At 41.7% G+C, this 20,506-nt stretch overlaps 1 protein-coding gene across 3 annotated transcripts in view; it reads left to right on the top strand.

Moving 5' to 3' along the window:
• Nucleotides 1–11,399, top strand: part of FAM131B (family with sequence similarity 131 member B) — a 49,786-nt gene extending 38,387 nt beyond the window's left edge. The window contains exons 2-7 of one of the 3 annotated variants that reach the window (XM_065650186.1): nt 3,185–3,294; nt 4,767–4,802; nt 7,204–7,297; nt 7,903–8,100; nt 8,423–8,566; nt 8,999–11,399. In XM_065650186.1, the coding sequence (XP_065506258.1) occupies nt 3,241–3,294; nt 4,767–4,802; nt 7,204–7,297; nt 7,903–8,100; nt 8,423–8,566; nt 8,999–9,543 (1,071 nt within the window). In that variant the 5' untranslated portion in view covers nt 3,185–3,240 and the 3' untranslated portion in view covers nt 9,544–11,399. Of the gene's footprint in view, nt 1–3,127; nt 3,295–4,766; nt 4,803–7,203; nt 7,298–7,902; nt 8,101–8,422; nt 8,567–8,998 lie in introns of those variants that run through there. The other 2 variants (XM_065651801.1, XM_065651025.1) reach the window with 2 other exon arrangements.
• The last annotated feature ends 9,107 nt before the right edge of the window (nt 11,400–20,506 follow it).

The raw sequence follows: 20,506 nt of genomic DNA, 5'->3' as shown, positions 1-20,506 counted from the left end.
ATGTTGTCATGGAAGGGTATGTACTTTTTAGGAAAGACAGGCCAGAAAAACTTCTTTACCTTGAGAGTGACAGAGCGCTGGAACAGGCTGCACAGAGAGGTTGTAGAGTCTCCTTCTCTGGAGACATTCAGAACTCGCCTGGACTCATTCCTGTGCGATCTGCTTTAGGTGTATCTGCTTTAGGTGTACCTGCTTTAGCAGGTTTGTTGGACTAGATGATCTCCAGAGGTCCCTTCCAACCCTAACCATTCTGTGATTCTGTGATTTTGTGAGATCCACTATGTACAGCATGGATCCCTACTGTGGCAAGGCTACCCTCTCTGCCAATGAGCTGCCCCTGAATCCAGTCTCCCCAGTGCCAGCACCTGGACGTAGCAGCCCCCAAGGCCACAGCCATGCTGTGGTTGCTGGTACAGAACCCTCACTCACAGATACACTCACACACGGAGCTCTGTGACAGGTGTTTGGGACTCCCCTGATCCCTCTGGTAGCCTACTCACTCTGTGGTCTCACCCTCAGGGGCACACAGGACACACATCTGGCACCCAGATCACTTCACCTTCATTTTAGCTAGTGATCACGCACTCATTCACACATCCTCACTTGCTCCAATTGATTTCACTCACTCCTGTCTCTCCAGTTCCTGGCAGTTAGACCTCAATCACAAAACACATGCACCCAAAACAGAGCACCCTTCATGCCAGAAAAGTTAGTTAGAAATTGAATTTAACAAGAAAACAAGAGAGAATGCACAAAATAAGTGCAGGACATGACTAGACAACTGTACTGATCAGCAACCTGTTTACATGCTACCAGCCCCTTTTATCCCTTGATCTATTTTCTCAGATTTGTTTCTCCTCACACCACCGAGGTCACCTGCTTTCCCTGCCATTGGTTCTTCCCCTTAACATCACATAAATCTAGTGCAATCCCCAAATAGTCTTCTCCTGCATTCCATAATGTGTCCCATACCCCTAGGCAGTAACCACTCCCCTCAGTCATGAAACTGCTTCTGAAACCCTCTCCCCCTGGCTGATCTTGATGGGCTTTCCCCTGGATTCTGAGGCTGAGACTTTCTTGGAACAGTCTTGGGTGGGACCCAGACAGGGTGTTCCTTCCCATGAGTCCATAAGTTGGGTTCCCACCTGTCATTGTGCTCATGTGCTCCTCTGGGCATGTGGAGATGGACCTTTGGTGGGCTGATGGCTCCTGGGAATGTCCTGGGAACAGCCCAGCAGGGTGCTGTTTGGACTTCCGCTCTTCCTGTTGTCTCCCTGTACTCCTTTGTAGGTGTGCAGACAAGCCTTTGTCACACAACTGAACATTATGCTCTGCAAAGGGGGATACCTGCACACAAATTCAGCTCTACACTTGTAACTGATTTGATCATGGTTAGTTGCAATCACAGTTAGAGAAAAGTAAGTGAGCTCAGTAAGGCCAAATGCATGCATGTGCTGGTCAAGAAAATCAGTCAAGAGGATCACAACCTTGAAAGGTGTTTTTTTGTCATGTTCATCATAGCCATGTCCTGCCTCCTCCTGAAGTCTGGCTGTGTCTGACCTCTATACTCACCTTTGTAGCATACGGTACAGGAATCTCCCTTTTCTTTTAAGTTCCCAGAGTGGCAGGAAACTGCAACTCAGGGAACAGCAACTTTACTCAGCCTAGTCAGAGGCATACGGGGGATGATATTAAAGCACTTGGTTCTAATTATCCTGATGAACAGAAAGATCAAGTGTGAAGGGGAAAATATGCCTTGATTCTTTCAGAAAGAGATCTTCTTGCACAGTGGAAAATGATGAGTTATGAAGGTGTGGTGGATACCAACTCGAATAGCACTTGCTTTCTGCTGTTTTTCATCTTGCCATGTTTAGCCTTTTTAAGGGACCAAATTATTTTTTTGCATTTTGAATTCTAGCTGGTGCGTTGCTCAGGATTCCCATCCATAAGCGTCTACATGCCTCCTGCAGGCCTATGTAGGGTAGAGCACACTATCTCTTGCCTCTCAGAAGATTTTTACCTGGGAAGTGCAGTGACGAGTCAGTGTAAATGCGCCAGAGCTGCTAGAACAAGCAAGGGGGTTTGGATATGTCTGTGGAGAAGAAAATTGCTATTAAGAGTAAATATAAAGCTTAAAAGCTAATGAAAATAGAACCACTTACATTCAATGGCATGTATTCCAAATAGACTAGATATTGCTAAATTGATCCCAGGAACAGAGGGTCACTTTGGGAGCTATGTTTCTTGCCAGGTTCCAAAAGGCTCATGTTTAAAGACAGTACAACCTTTCCTCCCTGACATGGGAGCAAATAACTTTTAAAAGAGTTTGAGCCTGGCACAAAGGCTGAAAGCACAGTAAATTGCTAACTGGGCAGAGCAGTCACACAGAGCAGTCCTGTTTACTTGGCTGACTACTGAAAGTGTGCTACTTTACATTTAGTTTCACTTTTATTACTATTTAGTCTTACTTAATAATCTTTTTTATCTTTATCAATTCAGTTTTGCAATTTCTATTTTATGTTATTAATACTCTGCTTTTTAATGGGTGACAATCCCAGAAGGCTGTGCAAAGTGCGTAGGGATCTAAGTGAACAAACAGCTGAATGTGAGAATATACTGTTAGGTTATGGCACAATGGGTTAATGTGAAGAGGAGCAACAAGATGTCTTTTAAAAAAGAGACACAGATTTATTAAGGGGACTGGAAACATGTTCTACAGTAAGAAACCTAGAGATCTCAGTCTGTTTAGTTTGTCAAGAAGAAAAGTAAGCGTATGCATAACTTTCCTGAATTGTAATGGCAGGTATTAAAAAGGTCTTCAGTCTTTCTGACAACACCCTTTTTAAGTGATGATGGTTTAATATTGGAACAAAATATCAAAAGAATTAGTTCTTTCTCAGTCACATATAATGACTAGATTTTTTTGGGGGGGGGAGGGGGCTATGCTTTAGCCAAGCATACATTATGCTTGAGACAAAACACAAATGATTGTTCTTTATGTGGAGATAACTGTCTGAAAGATAATGGATGATGATATATAGGTGGTCTGATTAAAGCTGGAATGATTTAAGGCTATTGTGGCCTTAAACTCAGTTATTCTCCTGTATGCTGAGCTGAGTTGGCTTAAGACTGCTAGAACAAATTGTAGTGGCATTCAGAAGCCTGACTAGATGTGTTCCTACAGGAAATGAGGTGATTGCAGTAGACTGGAAGGGACTGAAAGATGTGGACCAAATCAATATGGACAGCACCAGCTCACTGCATGGCAGCAGCTTCCATCGACCTTCCACTGAGGTGAGTGCCTGTGCCACACCCATTTACCCAGGGGGATCAGAAAGCTGCACTTCTTTCTGATTTCAGAAATGGGTGTTGTGCATCACTGAGGCATCATCTGGGAGAGGACCAGAATGCCAGTGTGCACCCAAGGATCAGACTTTCATAGCTGTGCAGTTTGGCTTGCATTGTATAGAATTGAGTCACTCCCTTCACAATATCCATAGTGAGTAAGAATTTGCAAATGAAAGTGCCACTCATGACTGGAGTGGAACAGAACATGGAAAACACTGTGGCAGTTCTGACAAGCCTATAGGTCTGCATTCCTTGAATAATGGATTAATTGAAATGTCCAGCACTATGCCTGTCCCAGCTTCTGCAGCACAGCCATAAATATTTTGAAGAAACATGTTTATCTCCATTTTGATTTTTAGGGATGCATTCAGTAGTAACTCACTGTCAATTGATTTACCATGCAGTATCTTAAGGGCTGGTTCATTTGCTGTTCTGGATTATTGCAGGTTCTGCAATCTTAGATACCTGAATTTTCAACTCTGAGGTCCAGAGTATGCAGTCATGATTAATAAAAAGATCAAAGCTATTTTAAACAGATAATATTTGAGGAATCACAAATGATATTCACAAATAATATTAACAAATAACATACAATTTGCAAAGCCTTAAGAAATGCTAGTGTGTAGGTATTTTTATTTCTTTATTATACCTTGCTGGCTTGGAATGCAACTTCAAGAAACTTGGGAGTTTCATGGAAGCCTGGCAGAAATTGTGGGGCCCAACCTTGTATGGAAAATTCATTTAAATCAAATGCAGATCTAAAAGTCAATGAACATAAACTATACCTCAGTGAACATTTTGATTTATGTGAATGGATACCATAGATGTAATTGATTCATTTACATTTTCCTGAGTGTCCACATCCCTCAACCAAGATGCTGAGATATGAGTCCTCCCAGCAGAAAGAAATGCTCTATGAATTGGTACTGTAATGCCTGATAAGGGAAATGGATCTAGTTTGCAAGGGGAAAGTGGGTCAAAATGGACAAACTGAAAGACTACAATAGAAAATAATTTCAGCAGAAAATAATTCTGTAACTTGCTGTATTATACTCAAAATACATAGGTAGTGTAGCTCCTCCTTGTGTTAGCCTCAAAGTGATGCAACTCCCATGCAGGGGTGCCAACACTGCAACATTTAGCAAAGAGCTGTTAAAGGGGACCCTTATAAAAAGGTGTTTGTTTTTATCTCTCTTACTCTTTATATCATCCTATTCACTATTGTAGCTTCAAACACTGTGATACCTACAGACACTATAATCAACAGCAAGGGGTGAAACCAGCTTGAAAGACACAAAGTTTTTAAAATATATTAGATGAAGTAATGGCTGTTGGTTATGGCAAACTACTAGAGAGGTGGATGGCTGTTTGCAACTTGTTTGTTACACTAACACAATGCCCTTCTTTGCTTTCTTTAGCAAACACGGACAGATTTCTCCTGGGATGGTATTAATGTGAGTATGTACCACACCACTGCTCAAATTTCTAGTCATAGACAGACCAGGACTTGTCTGCCATTGGACGCTGCAGAGACCAGAATGGAAACATGACTGAAAGTTTACTATCACTGAATTTCTGGGAAATGTCTATGATTCAAAGGATGCTGATGAATTTTTGTTTGCTTCTGGGTCTTTTGCTGTCTGGCAGGTATTTAGATCTGCAGATGGCTATTAAATTGCCTTTGTCCTCTTTAGAAGAAATGTGTGTCATTTCGTATGTTCTATTTTTGAGATTTCTGGGCACTGCTAGATAAAAAAGGTATCTGTCCAGCATGTTTAAAAAAGTCACTAGTCTTTGATTACAGCATCATTTGATCTTCTCCAGGAGTTTGGGGGAAATGTATCCCTCATTTTCATTTGCATACAGAAGTAAAAGAATTCTTAATGTCCCCTGGGAGACATGGTCAGTACCCGTTAGCTTCAGTTAACAAATGGAAGGAAAAACAAGCAAACATTTTAATAGCACATGTTCCTTGTTGCTCTTAATGCCTATGCCATAAAAAAATATGGTTTTATTTTTTTCTTTTTCACTAATAAAAAACCAGCATCCTGAAAAGGGAATAATGTATATTAGTGCTACCAAACTATTTTTTCTGCTCAGAAGGCTTAAAAAAATGCATTCATATAAATTAGCTTGGTAGTTTTGTACACTTGAGAAGGCAGGATTAGAAGCTCCATTTTTTGTAGTATAGGCATTTTCAAATTCCAGATACTTTCAAAACCTTTAAATGCCTGCCATTTTCTTGTTTGTGGTTTGAAAGCACTTGGGACACTGAATATCAAGGGGACTTATAATTTTAACTAACTCTTGCCCTAGTGACATCTCTTTCATTGTGGCACTTATGGCTTGGGATCTTTTGCCTAGGCTCAGCTAGAGTAACAGATTGTACAGGAAAATAATGCTGCATGCAGCAATTGTCTGGAGAAATTTGTAATTTTTTTTACTCCCTGCACCTCTGCCCAAGCTGAAAGCAGAGTACACAAAGTCATGTTTCCTTAAAGACAGTAGAAGACAGTTTCCTTACCATTTTCCAACCTATTCTAAATGCACGGTGCTCTTTCATAATGCAGCTCTTTCTCAGTGTAATTCCATAGATCTTCTTTGATATCAAAGCTGGTTCATGAACTTCCTTCCCTTCCAATTCATTCCTGCCTTCGTGTCACAGCTTTCCAACCTCGTAGTGGTAGAGACCTTCCACAGTTCACTTTCTTTTCTGGACCATTTCCATGAGGTGGCTTACAGCACAGCCCCTAGGCTGTCTTGAAATTGATGGATACTGAACAGCAGTGCTCAGGCAGGAATGACTAGTGGGAGCACAGACGGACATTCTTCAACCAGCTTTATCACCAAAGGAAATGCATCATGGAACAACAGCTGTGTTCTCAATTTTTACTGTTCTTCTCCTGCTTTCTGATTTCTTCAGCTCACATGTTACACACAGGTATTCCTGGCTCTAAAGTTACAGGATGCCTTAGCTGCTGCATTTACACTCAGTTTCCAGAGAAAGTCACCTATCATATTTTGGCAATTGACTGGGATTATATGCGGTTCAATGTCTGTACAATGCCTTCCTTTGCCTCCAACTATTTGACTGCCCAGTTATTGTTCCACTCACCTTTTGTGAGGTGTGTGCCTATGGCCAAATGCTTGCTTCATGTCAGGATTCAAAATTTCGAGTGTCATGGTCACTACTTTTGAGTATCTTTGTGTTTGAAATGTGCTGGACTTGATTTTCAGAGAGGTTGAAATGAAGTAATGCTTGTTTAGCCCTTGTGAAAATTAAGCCTCATATGCGATGCCTGGCATCTCTGAAGAAGCCTGATGAATTCATCTTGAGGGTCTGCATTTTATGATGATGTTTGTGACTGCTGCTTGTCCAAATAGTTTCCTGTCCTTGTTGTTCAGGAACTAAGGATTAACATAGAGAGTAAAGGGAATGTAAGCAGAACTGTAGACCTCATATCTTTACAGGTAACTGTCGGTGCTTGAAACAGGAGGCATCACTGATACAGTCACATTTGTTTTATTCAGACCATATGAGAAGAAACAAAACCCAAAAAGAACATATAAAAATTAATATCTATAGTATGATACATTACTGTGTCTTGCCTATAACATTGTCAGTTCCCCCTTGTAAGCTCCCTGAATTGTCTGTCAGCCATGTCTTGCAGATCTAACAAAGAGGTGGGAACAGTGCAGCATGTCTATGGAGATCTGGCAGCAGCCAAAGAGAGGCTTCTCACAGCCTGCTTCTGCCTCTCCCACTGACCTTGCCTCACTCAACCCCAACACTATGCAATATCCAGTCCTGGTTACATAGCCTCTAATTTTTCCTCATATTATCTCTCTTTTCAGCTCTCCATGGAAGATACGACCTCAATCCTCCCCAAGCTGAAACGGAACTCCAATGCTTATGGGATTGGGGCTTTGGCTAAATCATCTTTCTCTGGTGAGGTCCTCAAAATTTGAGTTTATCCTTGGCAGCTTCTCTCTACGGGCCTATATGCCTCTTCCCATAGCTCTCTGTTGCTCTCCCAGCTGCCCCTTTCTGACTCTTGACTTTTTAGAGGCCTTAGAGTCTACACCATCATGGTTCTAGATACAGAAATCTCTTAGTTGTTGCTCTTTCAAAGAACAGATTTGTCTTACTGCTCTTTGCTTCTTACCATGCACCCCAACTCAGACATCTTCAATTGCTTCCCCTCAAGCGGTCTTGGGTTTAACCCTGGTTTTTTTTAATTAGTTTATTCACTTCCAGGCTTCATCCTTCATGCCCAACTCTGTCCAAATGGATTCTAGGCAAGGAAGGAAGGAAGTGGTCTTTCATATTTGGGGTTTCCCTTTCCCCTCACTTCTGAGAGCCAGTCCAAGGAAAGATAGAGAAACTCTCCTGGAGGGTGATACAGTGAAAGGTGGGAGACACCCAGCACCAGGCCTGAACCCTGTTAGGAAACGAGGGGAGAAGCTCCACTTTCAAGACAGGTAAACAGCATGGCAGACAACCCTGGAGCTGTGTAATAGCCCCTCCTTGTTTTCTAATGTCTGGCCCCTTAGGGATATCTCGCAGCATGAAGGACCATGTCACAAAGCCAACGGCTATGGGCCAAGGCCGTGTGGCTCACATGATTGAATGGCAAGGCTGGGGCAAAGGTAACAGCCAGCAGCAGCAGCACACACATGAGACAGCACGCAAAGACGCTGATGCCTACTCCGACCTGAGTGATGGTGAAAAGGAGGCCCGGTTCCTTGCAGGTAGCGCTAACTTTTTGGCATGTGGATTGGATTGGTTGGGATGTCCCAGAGCAGAATCACTGAGACAAAAGTGCAGGAACCTGAAAAACACACTCAGGAGAGCCTGTGGGTCATTCAGATAGTGAAAAGAGAGAGAGATTGTGGTTGGAGTGTTGCCAATGGCATGCATAGTGGAGAGGGTGAGGACCAATTGTGGGCGATGGGTATTGCTGAGGTAGGACAAGAGTAGGACAGTGTGACCAGGAGATGACGTTAAAGAGAGTGGTGAGAAGTGGAGACTTTCATACATCCCTGCTTCCCCTCACTGTCTCCTTTGGCACAGGAGTGATGGAGCAATTTGCTATTTCTGAGGCAACTCTCATGGCCTGGTCCTCCATGGATGGTGAAGATGTGAGTGTAAACTCAAACCAGGAGAACCCAGCAGGCAACTACTCTGAGAACTATCAGGAGCTAATGGAGAGCCAAGGTGAGCTCCAGTGCCTCTTGTTAATCTTGAAATACCCCTTTCCTGCTCTTGTGGTCACGTTGCTCTCTTTCCCTCTACTCTGTTCTATTCTTGTAGCCTCAATTTTTGGGACTAGGATCTAGCAGAGGCATCACCTATTTGTGGAGCTGTCCAAGGAATCTTAGCTTAACGGGGAGGCTCCCAAGCCGAGTTTCTTTACCTTTTCTGGGCATGACTGTAGCAAGCTACGAGCTCTTGCAGTCAATTGTGGGTATAATCAAGTTTGTCTGTCTACTGCCTAGAACTGCCTAGAACTCTTCACCCTCCTCCCCTCTAAAGGAATTATCTACCTCGTACAGTACAGTGCCATGCACAGGCACACAAGCTATCTGAATGAGCCAGCTTGGCCTAGAGAATGTCTAACTGTGTGTTTTTTCCATCCTTTACTTACAGAGCATATGGCCCAGACACAGTACGATAGCTGGCCTCATTCCTATGTCTCTCAGGGCATGTATTGCTTAGGTTCATCTGATGCCTGGGAGACCAGTGACCAGTCCCTCATCGCTTCCCCAGCAACTGGCTCGTATTTAGGCCAGAATTTTGATGAATCCCAGACAAATCTTCAGGAAAGCATTTTGATGCAGAGCAGCCTTCTCCAGCAGCAACAGCTACAGCAACAGCAGCAGGAGCAGAACTTCATCCAGAGCACGGGGCTGGTCCACGTGTGGCCCATGCATACGGCTCAAAGTGGGGGTGGGGCTGAGTCCAGCACGTACATGGAGGACCACACTGAGGATGAAGGGAACCCACAGCTGGAAAAGGCTCCTCTCCTAAACAAGAAGCCCTCTCCAGAGGAGGATGATGCAGTGTGCCGGGACCTGGAATCACTGTCTCCTCGAGAGGAGATGGAACATGCTGCATTGAGCCGCAAAGTCTCAGATGTCACCTCCTCGGGAGTGCAGTCCTTTGATGAGGAAGAGGGAGAAACAAACAACTGATGCTTTCTGTGAAGTTCACTTCACTGCTGAACAAGGAGAGGGGTGGCAAGGAATGGAATTACAAGGATTCTTCTCTCCAGCTCCCCGTACTTCTGAGCAGACACACCTTACATTCCTGACATTTAATTATTTTTTTAAATGAGAGAAAAATCTCAAAGTGATCAGCACAGGAAGACCTCTTCTTCCTCTCTACCATGGACATGTATTTTTGATTTTCATTGCTTTGGGCAACACATGTGACGTGCTTGGAGAGATCTGGGTTGGTAAATAATTTCTAAATCTGTTTAATACAGTGTCTTGGCTGTGGATACAAACTCTTCTGGTACTAGGGATGTGGCTGATGAGACAGGCTTGGTATAGGGAGTGGCTATGTAGCTAGAATACATCTTGGCAGAATGGACGTTGCTCTGTGGACATGGTACCCTTTGAAAGAATATATGAATACAAACTGGATTAAAATGAAGATATGGCTTTACAAATATAGATTGCACTAGCACTGTGATTGTGGCTGATACAGAGGAGAAGGCTGTATTCAATATGGACTGTACTGAAATGAAAGATTCACTGTGTAACCAGATCTTCAATAGCACCTTGATATGAAATTGTAGGCTTGATGGATACAAACTGTGCTCCGTGGGTGTGGACTGTGCTGCAGTGCAGATGGTGTGGCTCTGTAGGCATGGCTCTGCTGTGGCATGGAAAGATGCATGTAGATATGACTCTAACCCTGCTCTTAGATATTCATGCTTTGGTCTCTTTCTAATGTTTCATTTATTTGTTTATCTCTCTGGCATTTCTGCCTTCCCATGAGCTGGCAAGACTTGTGTGTCCTTTTGGCATTGGGCACTGGATGCCAGTGAAAAGGCCATTTTCAACTACAGAGACAGTCATAAAAAGCTGACTCTTGCAGGGGGCTTGAGAACATGTCCATCTTGGTGCTGCTGCTGTATCCTTCTGTCTTTTCCCTTGACAGCAGTATGGGGAGACCCAGAGAGTAGGCAGGAGATCCAGGAACAGTGTGTACAGCTATGAGACAACAGATATCCAGTTTACATTGGAGTTAGCAGTTTTTGCTTTTTTAAACTTTTTTATATTGCTGGGTAAGCGTTCCTAACGAAGCAGTTAATATTGGGAAAGGCCTGTACTGCAGTCATCATTTAACAGAAATATCGTACCTTTTCCACTTCTGCCACTCTTGCAGTGCCAAATATCACTGGAGGAAAAGGGATAAGAGGAATTTTTCTTCAATTTATTTATTCTTCCTGCCTATATTTTCTTATTTTGTTTTCCTACCTCCAAGCAATTTAAATAATGCTCAGTATTTGGTCTGCATGTTTTTCCCTCCCATCTGTTTTTTAGGAGCAGAGAAAGCTGAGTTCAGGAGTTTTCCCTATTTGTACAGGTTCTATATTTTTTGGTTAAAAAAAATCTGGTTCATTGACTAGGGGGAATTCACTCTCTCACAATTCCTTGCCATGTTTCTCCAGACTTCCTTTGGGGCAAGAGGCGTTTTCAAAGGAAATTGAACAAATGGGCTCCTTTCAAGTTCTCACCAGAGTATAAACAGGGGCAAAAGCAAAAGAAAAAAATTGTACAAGACTATTGGTTTTGCTGAGCAGAATCATCAGACATTACCCAAGTGCTGAGTTTTAATTGCAATACCTCTTGCAAAGAATCATCAGCAAAGCATGGGTTTAGATCAAATGCTGCATCTGATGATCTTGATAAAGGTATTTGCCTGGACACTGCATACTGTCCCAGTGGCAACTCATTCTCATTTACTCTGACTCATATCTACTCTGTTTAATTCATGATACATTTGTTTCTTATTTGCCTCCTCTTCAGGCTTAGTGTATTTTTTGGATGACAGGAGAGCGATATATGCTTCTTTCCTGATTCAGATTCAGTCCCAGCACATTTGCATGGAAGAATGTCTGAGGAGAATAAAATATGACTGAAGTAATATCATCAAGTGTCAGAGTTCAGACAGCTCCTGCCAAGCAAAGCAAATGATATCCAGGAATTATGAAAAGAATGAATGTGACTTCTAGGTAGAACTTTACCCCACTCAGCTTTCTCCCATTTACACAGGCATCTGCACGAAGAGGGTCTCCTCTATAAGTGCCCAAGTCTTTCCAGCCAAGTCCACTTCAAGCGGATCTATCTTCCCTCTCCATTGCACATCTTTGGGATATTTACGTAAGACTGGTAATTTAGTATAGGTAAGAGAAAAAAAAATTTGTGACCATTTTTTACCCATTTGCTTGAGGTTGCTTACATCTCTCTAAGGAGGTAGCTTTTCTCCTGAATGATGACCTTTCAATATCTCTTTAAATATGTTTACACATTCAGGTGCTAACCCGCCCTGGGCAGGAAGGCTTGATAAAGATGATCTCCTACATTTCTCACAGGGCCAGTGCTGGCTCATTGTCCTGAACTGATTTGGGTCTAGCCATGGAGCATGGCCTAGGAAATCACACTAGCCAGAACAGGGAAATGGGGCAAGTGCCAAGCAGATGACAAATGAGTAAGTGTTAACCTTTTCTTATTTCTTTTTTAAAAAGCCTTCAGGTAAACAAAAATGATCAGGTATGTTCCTTTGTGGGAGAAGATCTGATTGGCTTGTTGCTTTTTTTCTCCAAACCATTTTGTTCTCACATGCCTCTCCAGGATCAATCTGGATGTTTATGGTAACTTTCAGAGTAGCTTCTAATGATCCCTCTCCATCGTTTACAGAACTGGGACAAGTAGGTCAATTTGTCCAGGGCTTCTTTTTCTTTTAATGTGGACATGTGGTACATTTACTAAGCTGTTCGATTGATGTCTAAAAGATGTACATTATCTCCATGTAGGGCAGTGTCAGGGAATTATCTACCTGGGAAAAAGTATGGAAAAAATTGACCTTATAGAAAATTCTACTGAGTTCATTAGGAAGACAAAACCTATCTGTAGAGTTTTCTAACCTCTGTGGAATGGGATAGAATTATACCCTGCTGTATAATTCCATAACTTGATCTCTAGAAATCTGTAGATAGACTCTCGTTCTCTGTGAATTCAGACTGGCTGAACACTGCTGTCCAGAAAAACATTCAAGCTTACTAAATTCTATAAAGGGTTTTTCATAAAGGTCTTGACTTCTTGTGAATAATAAAATGTCAGCCTTTTTCTGAAAAGAAAAGAAAAAAAAAAAAGGCTATTTTCCATGACCTCTGCACAATCCAGAAGAGAAATATATCTACATTTGCCAGGAGCTTGACTGGAGAGAGCAGGTCTGCCCATCCACACTTGCTACCTGAGTGAGCATCTGGAGCTGAACTGGAAAGGCAGTTGAATTTGTTTGAAAATTGAAAACATTTTGTATAACTTGGCCTTTTCTTATGTAACAGGCCTGCTGCTTATGTGTATCCAATATTAGAGAGAGGTACCTGGGGCCTACTGTAGATTTCCCAGAAAATACGTTATTATATAGCTACACCTATTCAAGCATATGGTAGGCACAGGTGCTCTGTGAGCAAAACTTGGCCTGCAATTCCTTTATCCTAGTGAGGAGGAATGAGCTGGAGAGGGGCCAGCCAAATGCTCAAAGCCCAAATAAAATTTGTGAGGCTGAAAACAAGAAAGAAATGTAAGCTGAGTATCCCTGATCTACAGTTACTAACAAATTGAGCCCCGCTGTTCATTTACACAAACCCTTTGTAAAGCAGAGCTGCACTACATAAAGATTTTGGATTTTCTTGAAGCAGCAGAGGTAGACGATTCTCATCTTTCCCCTGCAAGCCTTTATCTTCAACAGGAACTTGCTGAAATTACTGTGCTGACCACAAAGGAAGGCCTAAACACAAGTGATCCTAATTGAAAAAGATCTCAGATTCCACTGCAAGAAAACTCTCTCTTGTTCCTTTTCCCATAATTGCTCATATCTGGTCAGTTACACTGTTGCTTAAGTTTTTCTTTTATATAAATCTTAAGCTTTCTTTACAAACCTTGTGAGTTCTCTTCAACTCCCTTACCTCAGGCTCTGGGTTGGAGAAGTCAATCTTCTTTCAGTTTCTGTGCCTCTAAGTCATCTTATTCTGGGAAGCTGCTGACAAGTCACCCACTTTCTTTTCCCCCTTAAAAACTTTAACATCACCTTTCATGATAGGCTTGCAGCAGGGAACTGAGTTTAACCATACCTCTAAGCAAATCAGATGGTGAGCTGCTGTGAAGGAGGCAACCCTCTGCCCTGATTGTGCTCACCTCCCACAGTCCTTGTGCAGATGCTGATGCACAGCTAACCCCAGAGCAAGCCAGTGCACTTTTACCCTACTATAAAAGTGAAAGAGAAACAGCTGTGAGCAGAGGAAGAGAACAGTTGGCCTTTATATCAGGTAGGGAAAACTGGGAAAGTGCAGTTTGAAATGGCATCCCCATGATGAGTCTAAGCTGCTAAAAGGAGCTGTCATGCCTTCTCCCATCACCACCAGCTGTATACTTCTACTGCCTAAGAAGCACCAGTCCTAACACTCATTTGGCCACTTAGGAACTAGCCCCATTGAAAACTAATCCAGTTCCCTATCAAAAGAGGCATTTCATTGGGATCAGCTCCTTGTATTATTTCACTTGGTAGGGCAGGCATCACTGAGGGCTGGTGAAGCGAGCAGATGGTCATGTTGAAGAATACTTCTTTGGTTGCAGATGTGACTTAAATTGGCTTCGGCTGATTGTGAAATATCTGTCTGAGAAAAATAAACCCAGCTGGGGTAACAGGTAGGACATATTCCCCCCTTCCTTCCCTAGTGTTTTGCTTAGAATTTCTAGTATGCTCTTATCTGTTTTGGTCTTTGTTGTTATTTAATGCCCTGTTATTTCCCTCACTATTTCCTCCTCTTCCACAGGCTCCTTTGAGATAAACTCTTTCCATCGGGCAAAAGAAAATGAGTAACTTGATATATGCCTGGAATTAATAAAATTATCATGCACAAATCTTGTATGCACTCAGTGATTACACTCCATGATAGCTAAAGATATTGATGTCTTCTTCTGTAATTGCAAGAGGCAGAGCCTTGTGCAGGAGTGAAGCACAGCTGTTGGAGGTGAGATTTATCTCTATCTTAACCCAGTTCCAATCTACTGTGAGATTCAGAATGGCACTTTACAGCTAGGCAGAGTCTGTGCATAATGTGCTGTGTACAACAACTAGAAAACAATAGTTCTATGCCCAGACAAGAGAACTGGAGAGAAAGAAACTGTTCTCTTCATTTGACAGAAGTATGAGGTGTGGTGGTGAGGCAAGTTAGTGTGCAATAGTGCAGGCTTGTGGACAGCTGTGTGTGCTCTGTGTAATAGCAAGAAGTTGTCTAGCCAGAGAGGTAAAGACATTGAGAGAAAGGCTTGGGAAAAAGATCAAGAAAAGCTTGATGTCTTATGTTCACACAACACAGGTAGGAAGCTTCATGGCAGACTCCAGGCAGAATGGGCTAAGGTATAGAATTGCTACACAAGCTGTAGTTCCAGGATTGGTACAGTATATGGTACTCCTTAGTCCAAGCCACACTTCTTTCTGTAAGACAGAGTGATAGGAAAGAGACTTCTCTGAATTTGGGCCCATACTGGCTTATTTTTCATCATCTTTGAAAAACAGTTCACAATATGCTTAATTCTTCAGGGGAATCATGTAAGAAATACACCAAATAAGAACTTAGTCATTGTCCAGATGAAGTTAATGTGAGTTCTGTTCTCACTGGAAACCCAGAAGATCTAAATTTAGCTCAGTTTGCTCTAACTCATGTATTGGTAATTGCCTAGAAGGAGAAACAAACTAAAATAAATACACCTTTAAATGTTGTAGAGAGCAGAACAACTTTGATGTAATCTAAGCTCTTCTTTCTAACTTATCCCAGGTGGAATTTCCCATGTTCATTGTTCAGAAAACTCTAAACCATCTGGCATTTACCATAAACTAACTGTTTGACTTTTTCCAGAAGAAAGAAAGAAAGGAAGAAAGAAAGGAAGAAAGAAAGGAAGAGTCCCTTCCAATACAGAGATTATCAGCAGTTGGTGTTCTTACATCTAGAAAAATATAAATGAGTAACAGTTTCATCTTTGATTCTCTTGCCCTGTAGCAATCTGACAGGGAAAGATTTCTGTGTCGTGGCTCAGGGAAGGGAGGATAAACAGGGAAAATGTGAGGCAAGTAGTACTTTTTAGAACTGAACATATGTGTAGGACAGCCTACAGTCATTAAAACCCAGTCTCAAATATGAATGCAAGCCGTGAAGTCAACGTCAAGTGCCTCTTTTGTATCATAGGCTTTTTGCAGGCTAAGTAGTAGTGAACTTGCACATGAGGAGAAGAAAACAGCTGGGCATCCACGCCACGTCACTGTCTCTTTGTCTCAGATGATGTCATGGAGCCTGGGCAAGACTCCTCAAGTCACTATGCTCTCTCAGCAGCACAGCCAGCTTTATGACTTGACTGGGGTAGGGGTGAAGACAAATGGTTATCATGTTAACAAATGGACATAGAAGACCTGTGCTTAGAACATCAGGGTCTATTTAAATCCTTGCACTGACATTTTTCCCCAGCATAGGCAGAACAAAGTGTTATATTTCCCTTGGAAATCAGGAGAAACTCTATGATTGTCAGTGTTGGTCTGTGCGAAGCAAAATAAATATGAGATATATTTTTCCAGTGTAGATACAGATTGTTGGAAGAAGAAAAATTTAGGCTGTAAGTCTCAAAGTATGTTTACTAAAACTGTAAAGACTTGTTAAAGAATGTTCTCAGTGCAGATGTCATAGAATAGTTTGGGTTGGAAGGGATGTTAAAGATCATCTGGTTCCAACTCCCCTGCCATGGGCAGGACTTACCTACTGATGAGTCATAGCTTCTAGGAAGGGAGAGGTTGCAGTGTTCTGTGGAAAGGATGCTACTGAAGATGTCCCTCATCTGCTTTGACTGAGGACATTTTAAATGCTCTCTGAAACCTAGTTTTGTATTTGCTTTCCCATAAGGGATCAAATGTCCATGCTATCAAGACAAAAGCATCTAAAAAGACTTTTCTCTGTTATGGAGATGAGACAGTGCACCAAGGTTTACTTCTAATAAGATAAAGGCATCTAGTCTAGATTCACTGGCCTTCTGGACTCATTTTCATTGGGCATGGAAATCCAGTCATGAGTTGGAAGTAGTCAAAAGGTTAAGAATCCTCTTCCAGAGCTCTGCCAAGTTACCATGAAGCAAGTACGGGTAGACTTCCCCTCTTTTCAGATACTGCATGTGTGAGCAATATAGCAAGCCAAAAGCTCATTTGTAGGCATATATTCTTGTTTGACTTCAGTTTTTCTTCTCTCATTTGTGGATGTCGTGCATGATTGGAGGTCTCTGGGAATCCCTACACTATAAAACTGTGACCCAGAAGTAATTTTACAGGGAACAGGATTTCTCTTGTTTCAGCACTTTTCAGATATGGGAGGGTACGGACTGAGGATTTGAGAAGTACGAGGGTGGTAGTCTCAGGGGTGGAATGTGGAATGGATTCCTGAAGTATGTTTAACTAAAGGCTTGGATCTTCAAATGTTGTATTCTCAGTATCTGAAACTGCCTTAGCATAAGTGTATGGGACAATGGAGGTTACCACAAAGCAATTTTAAAGAACTTCCCCCAAGCCTGTACACATTTTCTGTAGAGGGGAGGCTGCACGGCAATTATATATATTCTTTCAAGCTAGTGTTTACAGAGATGCATTGGTGTTTGGGGGAAAAGTACTGAATGGAAGTAAAACAAAAAGGGAAAGGGACCCACTATTGAAAGCTTTCATCCTTACCTTGTCACACACTAGCCCTTAATAACTAAAATGAGTCTGATTTGCCTTTGGTCTTCCAGATCCAAAACATGTTTGCCTGAAAATTTTTGTTCGATATACTTCGCATGTTTTGATAACGTGACTTATGAGATAACACTTCTACAAAGATATATATAAATACACACATGTACAACCACATACATACATGTAGACACACTACATATAGATTTAGGAAACTGTATGGCATTATACACCTCCATGTCTGTATGTGGCAGCAACCACGGTAAAGGAGGGGAGGTAGCTCAAAATAGCATGTACAGTCTTTTATGGAGTTGTTATTAAACAGAATGTGGTCTTGCTGTCCTGGCTGGTGGAAGTGTTTTATTTCTGCGGGACTGGTTCCAGGGGAGTTGCGTTGCGTCTGAGGAAGGAGAATCCTAGGAAGAGGGGGTGGGTCTCAATGAGATAGTCTGATGGAGGATGTTGAAAAGCATCCATGGTCGCTTGGAGAAGCATCCCAGAGTAGGAAATATGTGATATTTCATGTTAAGAAGATAAGAACATCATATTTGACTATACCAGGGCTAAAATCTCGTGTGTGCCTGTGGCTACCATGAGACAAATCCCAGGCCACTGTGGCAGATTTGATGACAGACAGCATCCCAGAGATGAAATCCTCTAGTTTAGCAGAATGAATTTTCCTGTTACACTGAAACAGCGTTTTCCCCATCATACATGTGATTTTTGTCCTGATATTGGTGACATGCAGACACATCTGGTACGGAATTGCACAGAAGTTTCACAACAGCAGTTTAAGACAGGACACAAAAAGGAGTCTGATGCTGGGGTTGTAAAAGGTACTGACACTGGTTAGCAAGGCTCTCAATTCACATTTCAGTTTTAAATTGGTGTTTCTCAGCCTGCTGCCCTCATAGCAGATTGGAGGATTGGTTGATCAAGGGAAAAGAGCATCTCTGCGCTTCCAACATTGTATCATCTGCTTCTGATTTAGAACATTAGGCTAGATGCAGTAGTGCTTTGTTTACCATACAAGAATTTTAAGTTCTAGCCATAAAAGATACCTATTTCCTTGTGAAGATACTTGCACTTTTTCATTTTTTCTTACAGGGACTACTCAGTGTCACTGGCCCTGCTTAAGGCACAGTGGTATATTTCACAATCAGGGCTATTTAGCTGATCTTTGCTTTCTGTGTTCTGTAATATTTGAAGTTAATTTGCTTCCTTCCAGTTTACCTGCCTTTGCTACTGAGTAGATTCCCACGCACTCTTTGGTATGTATGTCTGCATAATTATGTTCCTATAATTAATTGTGACTTACATAAGACACACATACTTAACTCCTTTAGTTTGTTTTTGTCAATCCTGTAAGTCCCCTAGTACTCACTCCTGTTGTTGGTTTTTAGTTCTTGTTGTTGTTGTTGGTTTTTATGTTTTTTCTTTCTTTTTCCCTAATGACCTCTAAATTGTTACTATTTTTTTAAATGTAGTGTGTCAAATGAAATCAGTTATTCCACGTATGCTTAAGACTTGAATCCCTGGGAAAATAACATGTCTCTGGGCCTGGAAGTTGTACCTCTGCATAGGAAAAATGTCTTTTTTTCTTAATTTCACATTATACTACAAAGACAGTGTCCAGCTCCTGAGTGCTTCACCTAGGAGAAATCTTTTACCCTCATACTAGTCTAGATTTATCCCTCAGTTAAGTATGTCTTCTTTGGATTTAGCTGCTTAGCCCCAACATAAACATAATTCTGTGGTACCTGCCCCAGTCACTGATCTCCAATTTCTGCTTATTTCTCTGTTTAGACTAGATGGCAAATCTATCATATACTTCTGTCATGTTACTATTTTACAAACTCTCATATGTTACTTCCAAGTCATTAATGAAAACAGTAAATGGAAAGGGCATAAGACCACTTGCTGCACACTTCACTGGTTTGGCACTTTGCCAGCTGCAAGGGTATTTTTTTATATAGTCCCTCAGATAGCTCATATCTTCTGTGCCAGAGAAACTGCAAATTTGATTCTATGATAAGATTCTGTGACATGTTTGGTCATAATTCAATTATCTCACAGCTACCATTTATTTTCAGAGCCTGTTTGCTTAAGTGCAACACAGAAGTGTTGCGGGGGGGAGGTGGAGAGGAGGAAGTAGATTAATCTTTTTTGCAAATGTGTTCTTCATAAACCTTCCACTACTGTCTTTTGCCCTTGTTTCTGTGTGGAAAAACTGAAAAGTTTCTAACTTGAGTTTGTGTGACTTTAATGCTGAACGTATTATGGTAGGTCTTGTATTTTTACCTTCTGTTCTTCAAGCTAAGTAAGTAGCTATTCAGTAAATAGCCAGATATTAGCAGCTCTTAGATTGCTGTTCATATAAAGCAGACAATTCACATTTTCATTTCTCTACATTGTTTACCTTATAAATTTGCTACTGGTCTTTTCCTCAACATTCTTTGTCCTCCATATCATGCGCAATCCTTCAAGTTGGCTAGATACATTTCAGCAACTGCTTTTACAAGCAGCACACCAAAACTGCTGAGATGTGAGCAAATGCTCATTTGAAAGGCAAATGCTTGAACTAGGGGTAGGTTTGGCTGAGACTGCTTTCATTTAGCTAGCACACTAATCCCAGCAGTGTCCACCGTAGTGTCTTTAGTGCTGTGAAGCTACATCAGACTTTCTGACTTCCAGCAAGCTGAGGGAGGGGATGTGGCTCAAAGCACAGGCAACCCAGTTGCACAGCTATCTACTACTGCACACCTGTGATTTGAAAAAGGTGATGTTTGTGTGTGTGCATGTGTGTGTACACGTGCACAGGGTTGGCTGTATGGGGCAGGCACGCAATGAGAGCCTGCAGTTTACTGTCAGGACCAGTTTTAGCTTGCCTCCCACAATTAAAGCCTTAAATAGTTTTGTTTAAGGTAAAATATATTTTTCTCTGTTTGAGAGTACTAAGGCTCAGGCATGGCTTTTGTGTAGAAATACTTATTATTGGTCTCCAGTATTGTTTAAATTGCTATGAGAGCTGTGCCCAGATCCTTGCTTATGTGGCCAAGAACAACTTAGTTCTTGCTATGACAGTATTTTTAATAGTGTGTTTTTAATTATACCCTTCCTGGGGTTGGACTAATTTGACAAAGAGGGATCTTTACT

Source organism: Caloenas nicobarica, chromosome 1 (assembly GCF_036013445.1).
Source record: "Caloenas nicobarica isolate bCalNic1 chromosome 1, bCalNic1.hap1, whole genome shotgun sequence".
Taxonomy (NCBI): Eukaryota; Metazoa; Chordata; class Aves; order Columbiformes; family Columbidae; genus Caloenas; species Caloenas nicobarica.
This window is presented reverse-complemented; position numbering and strand designations above follow the sequence as displayed.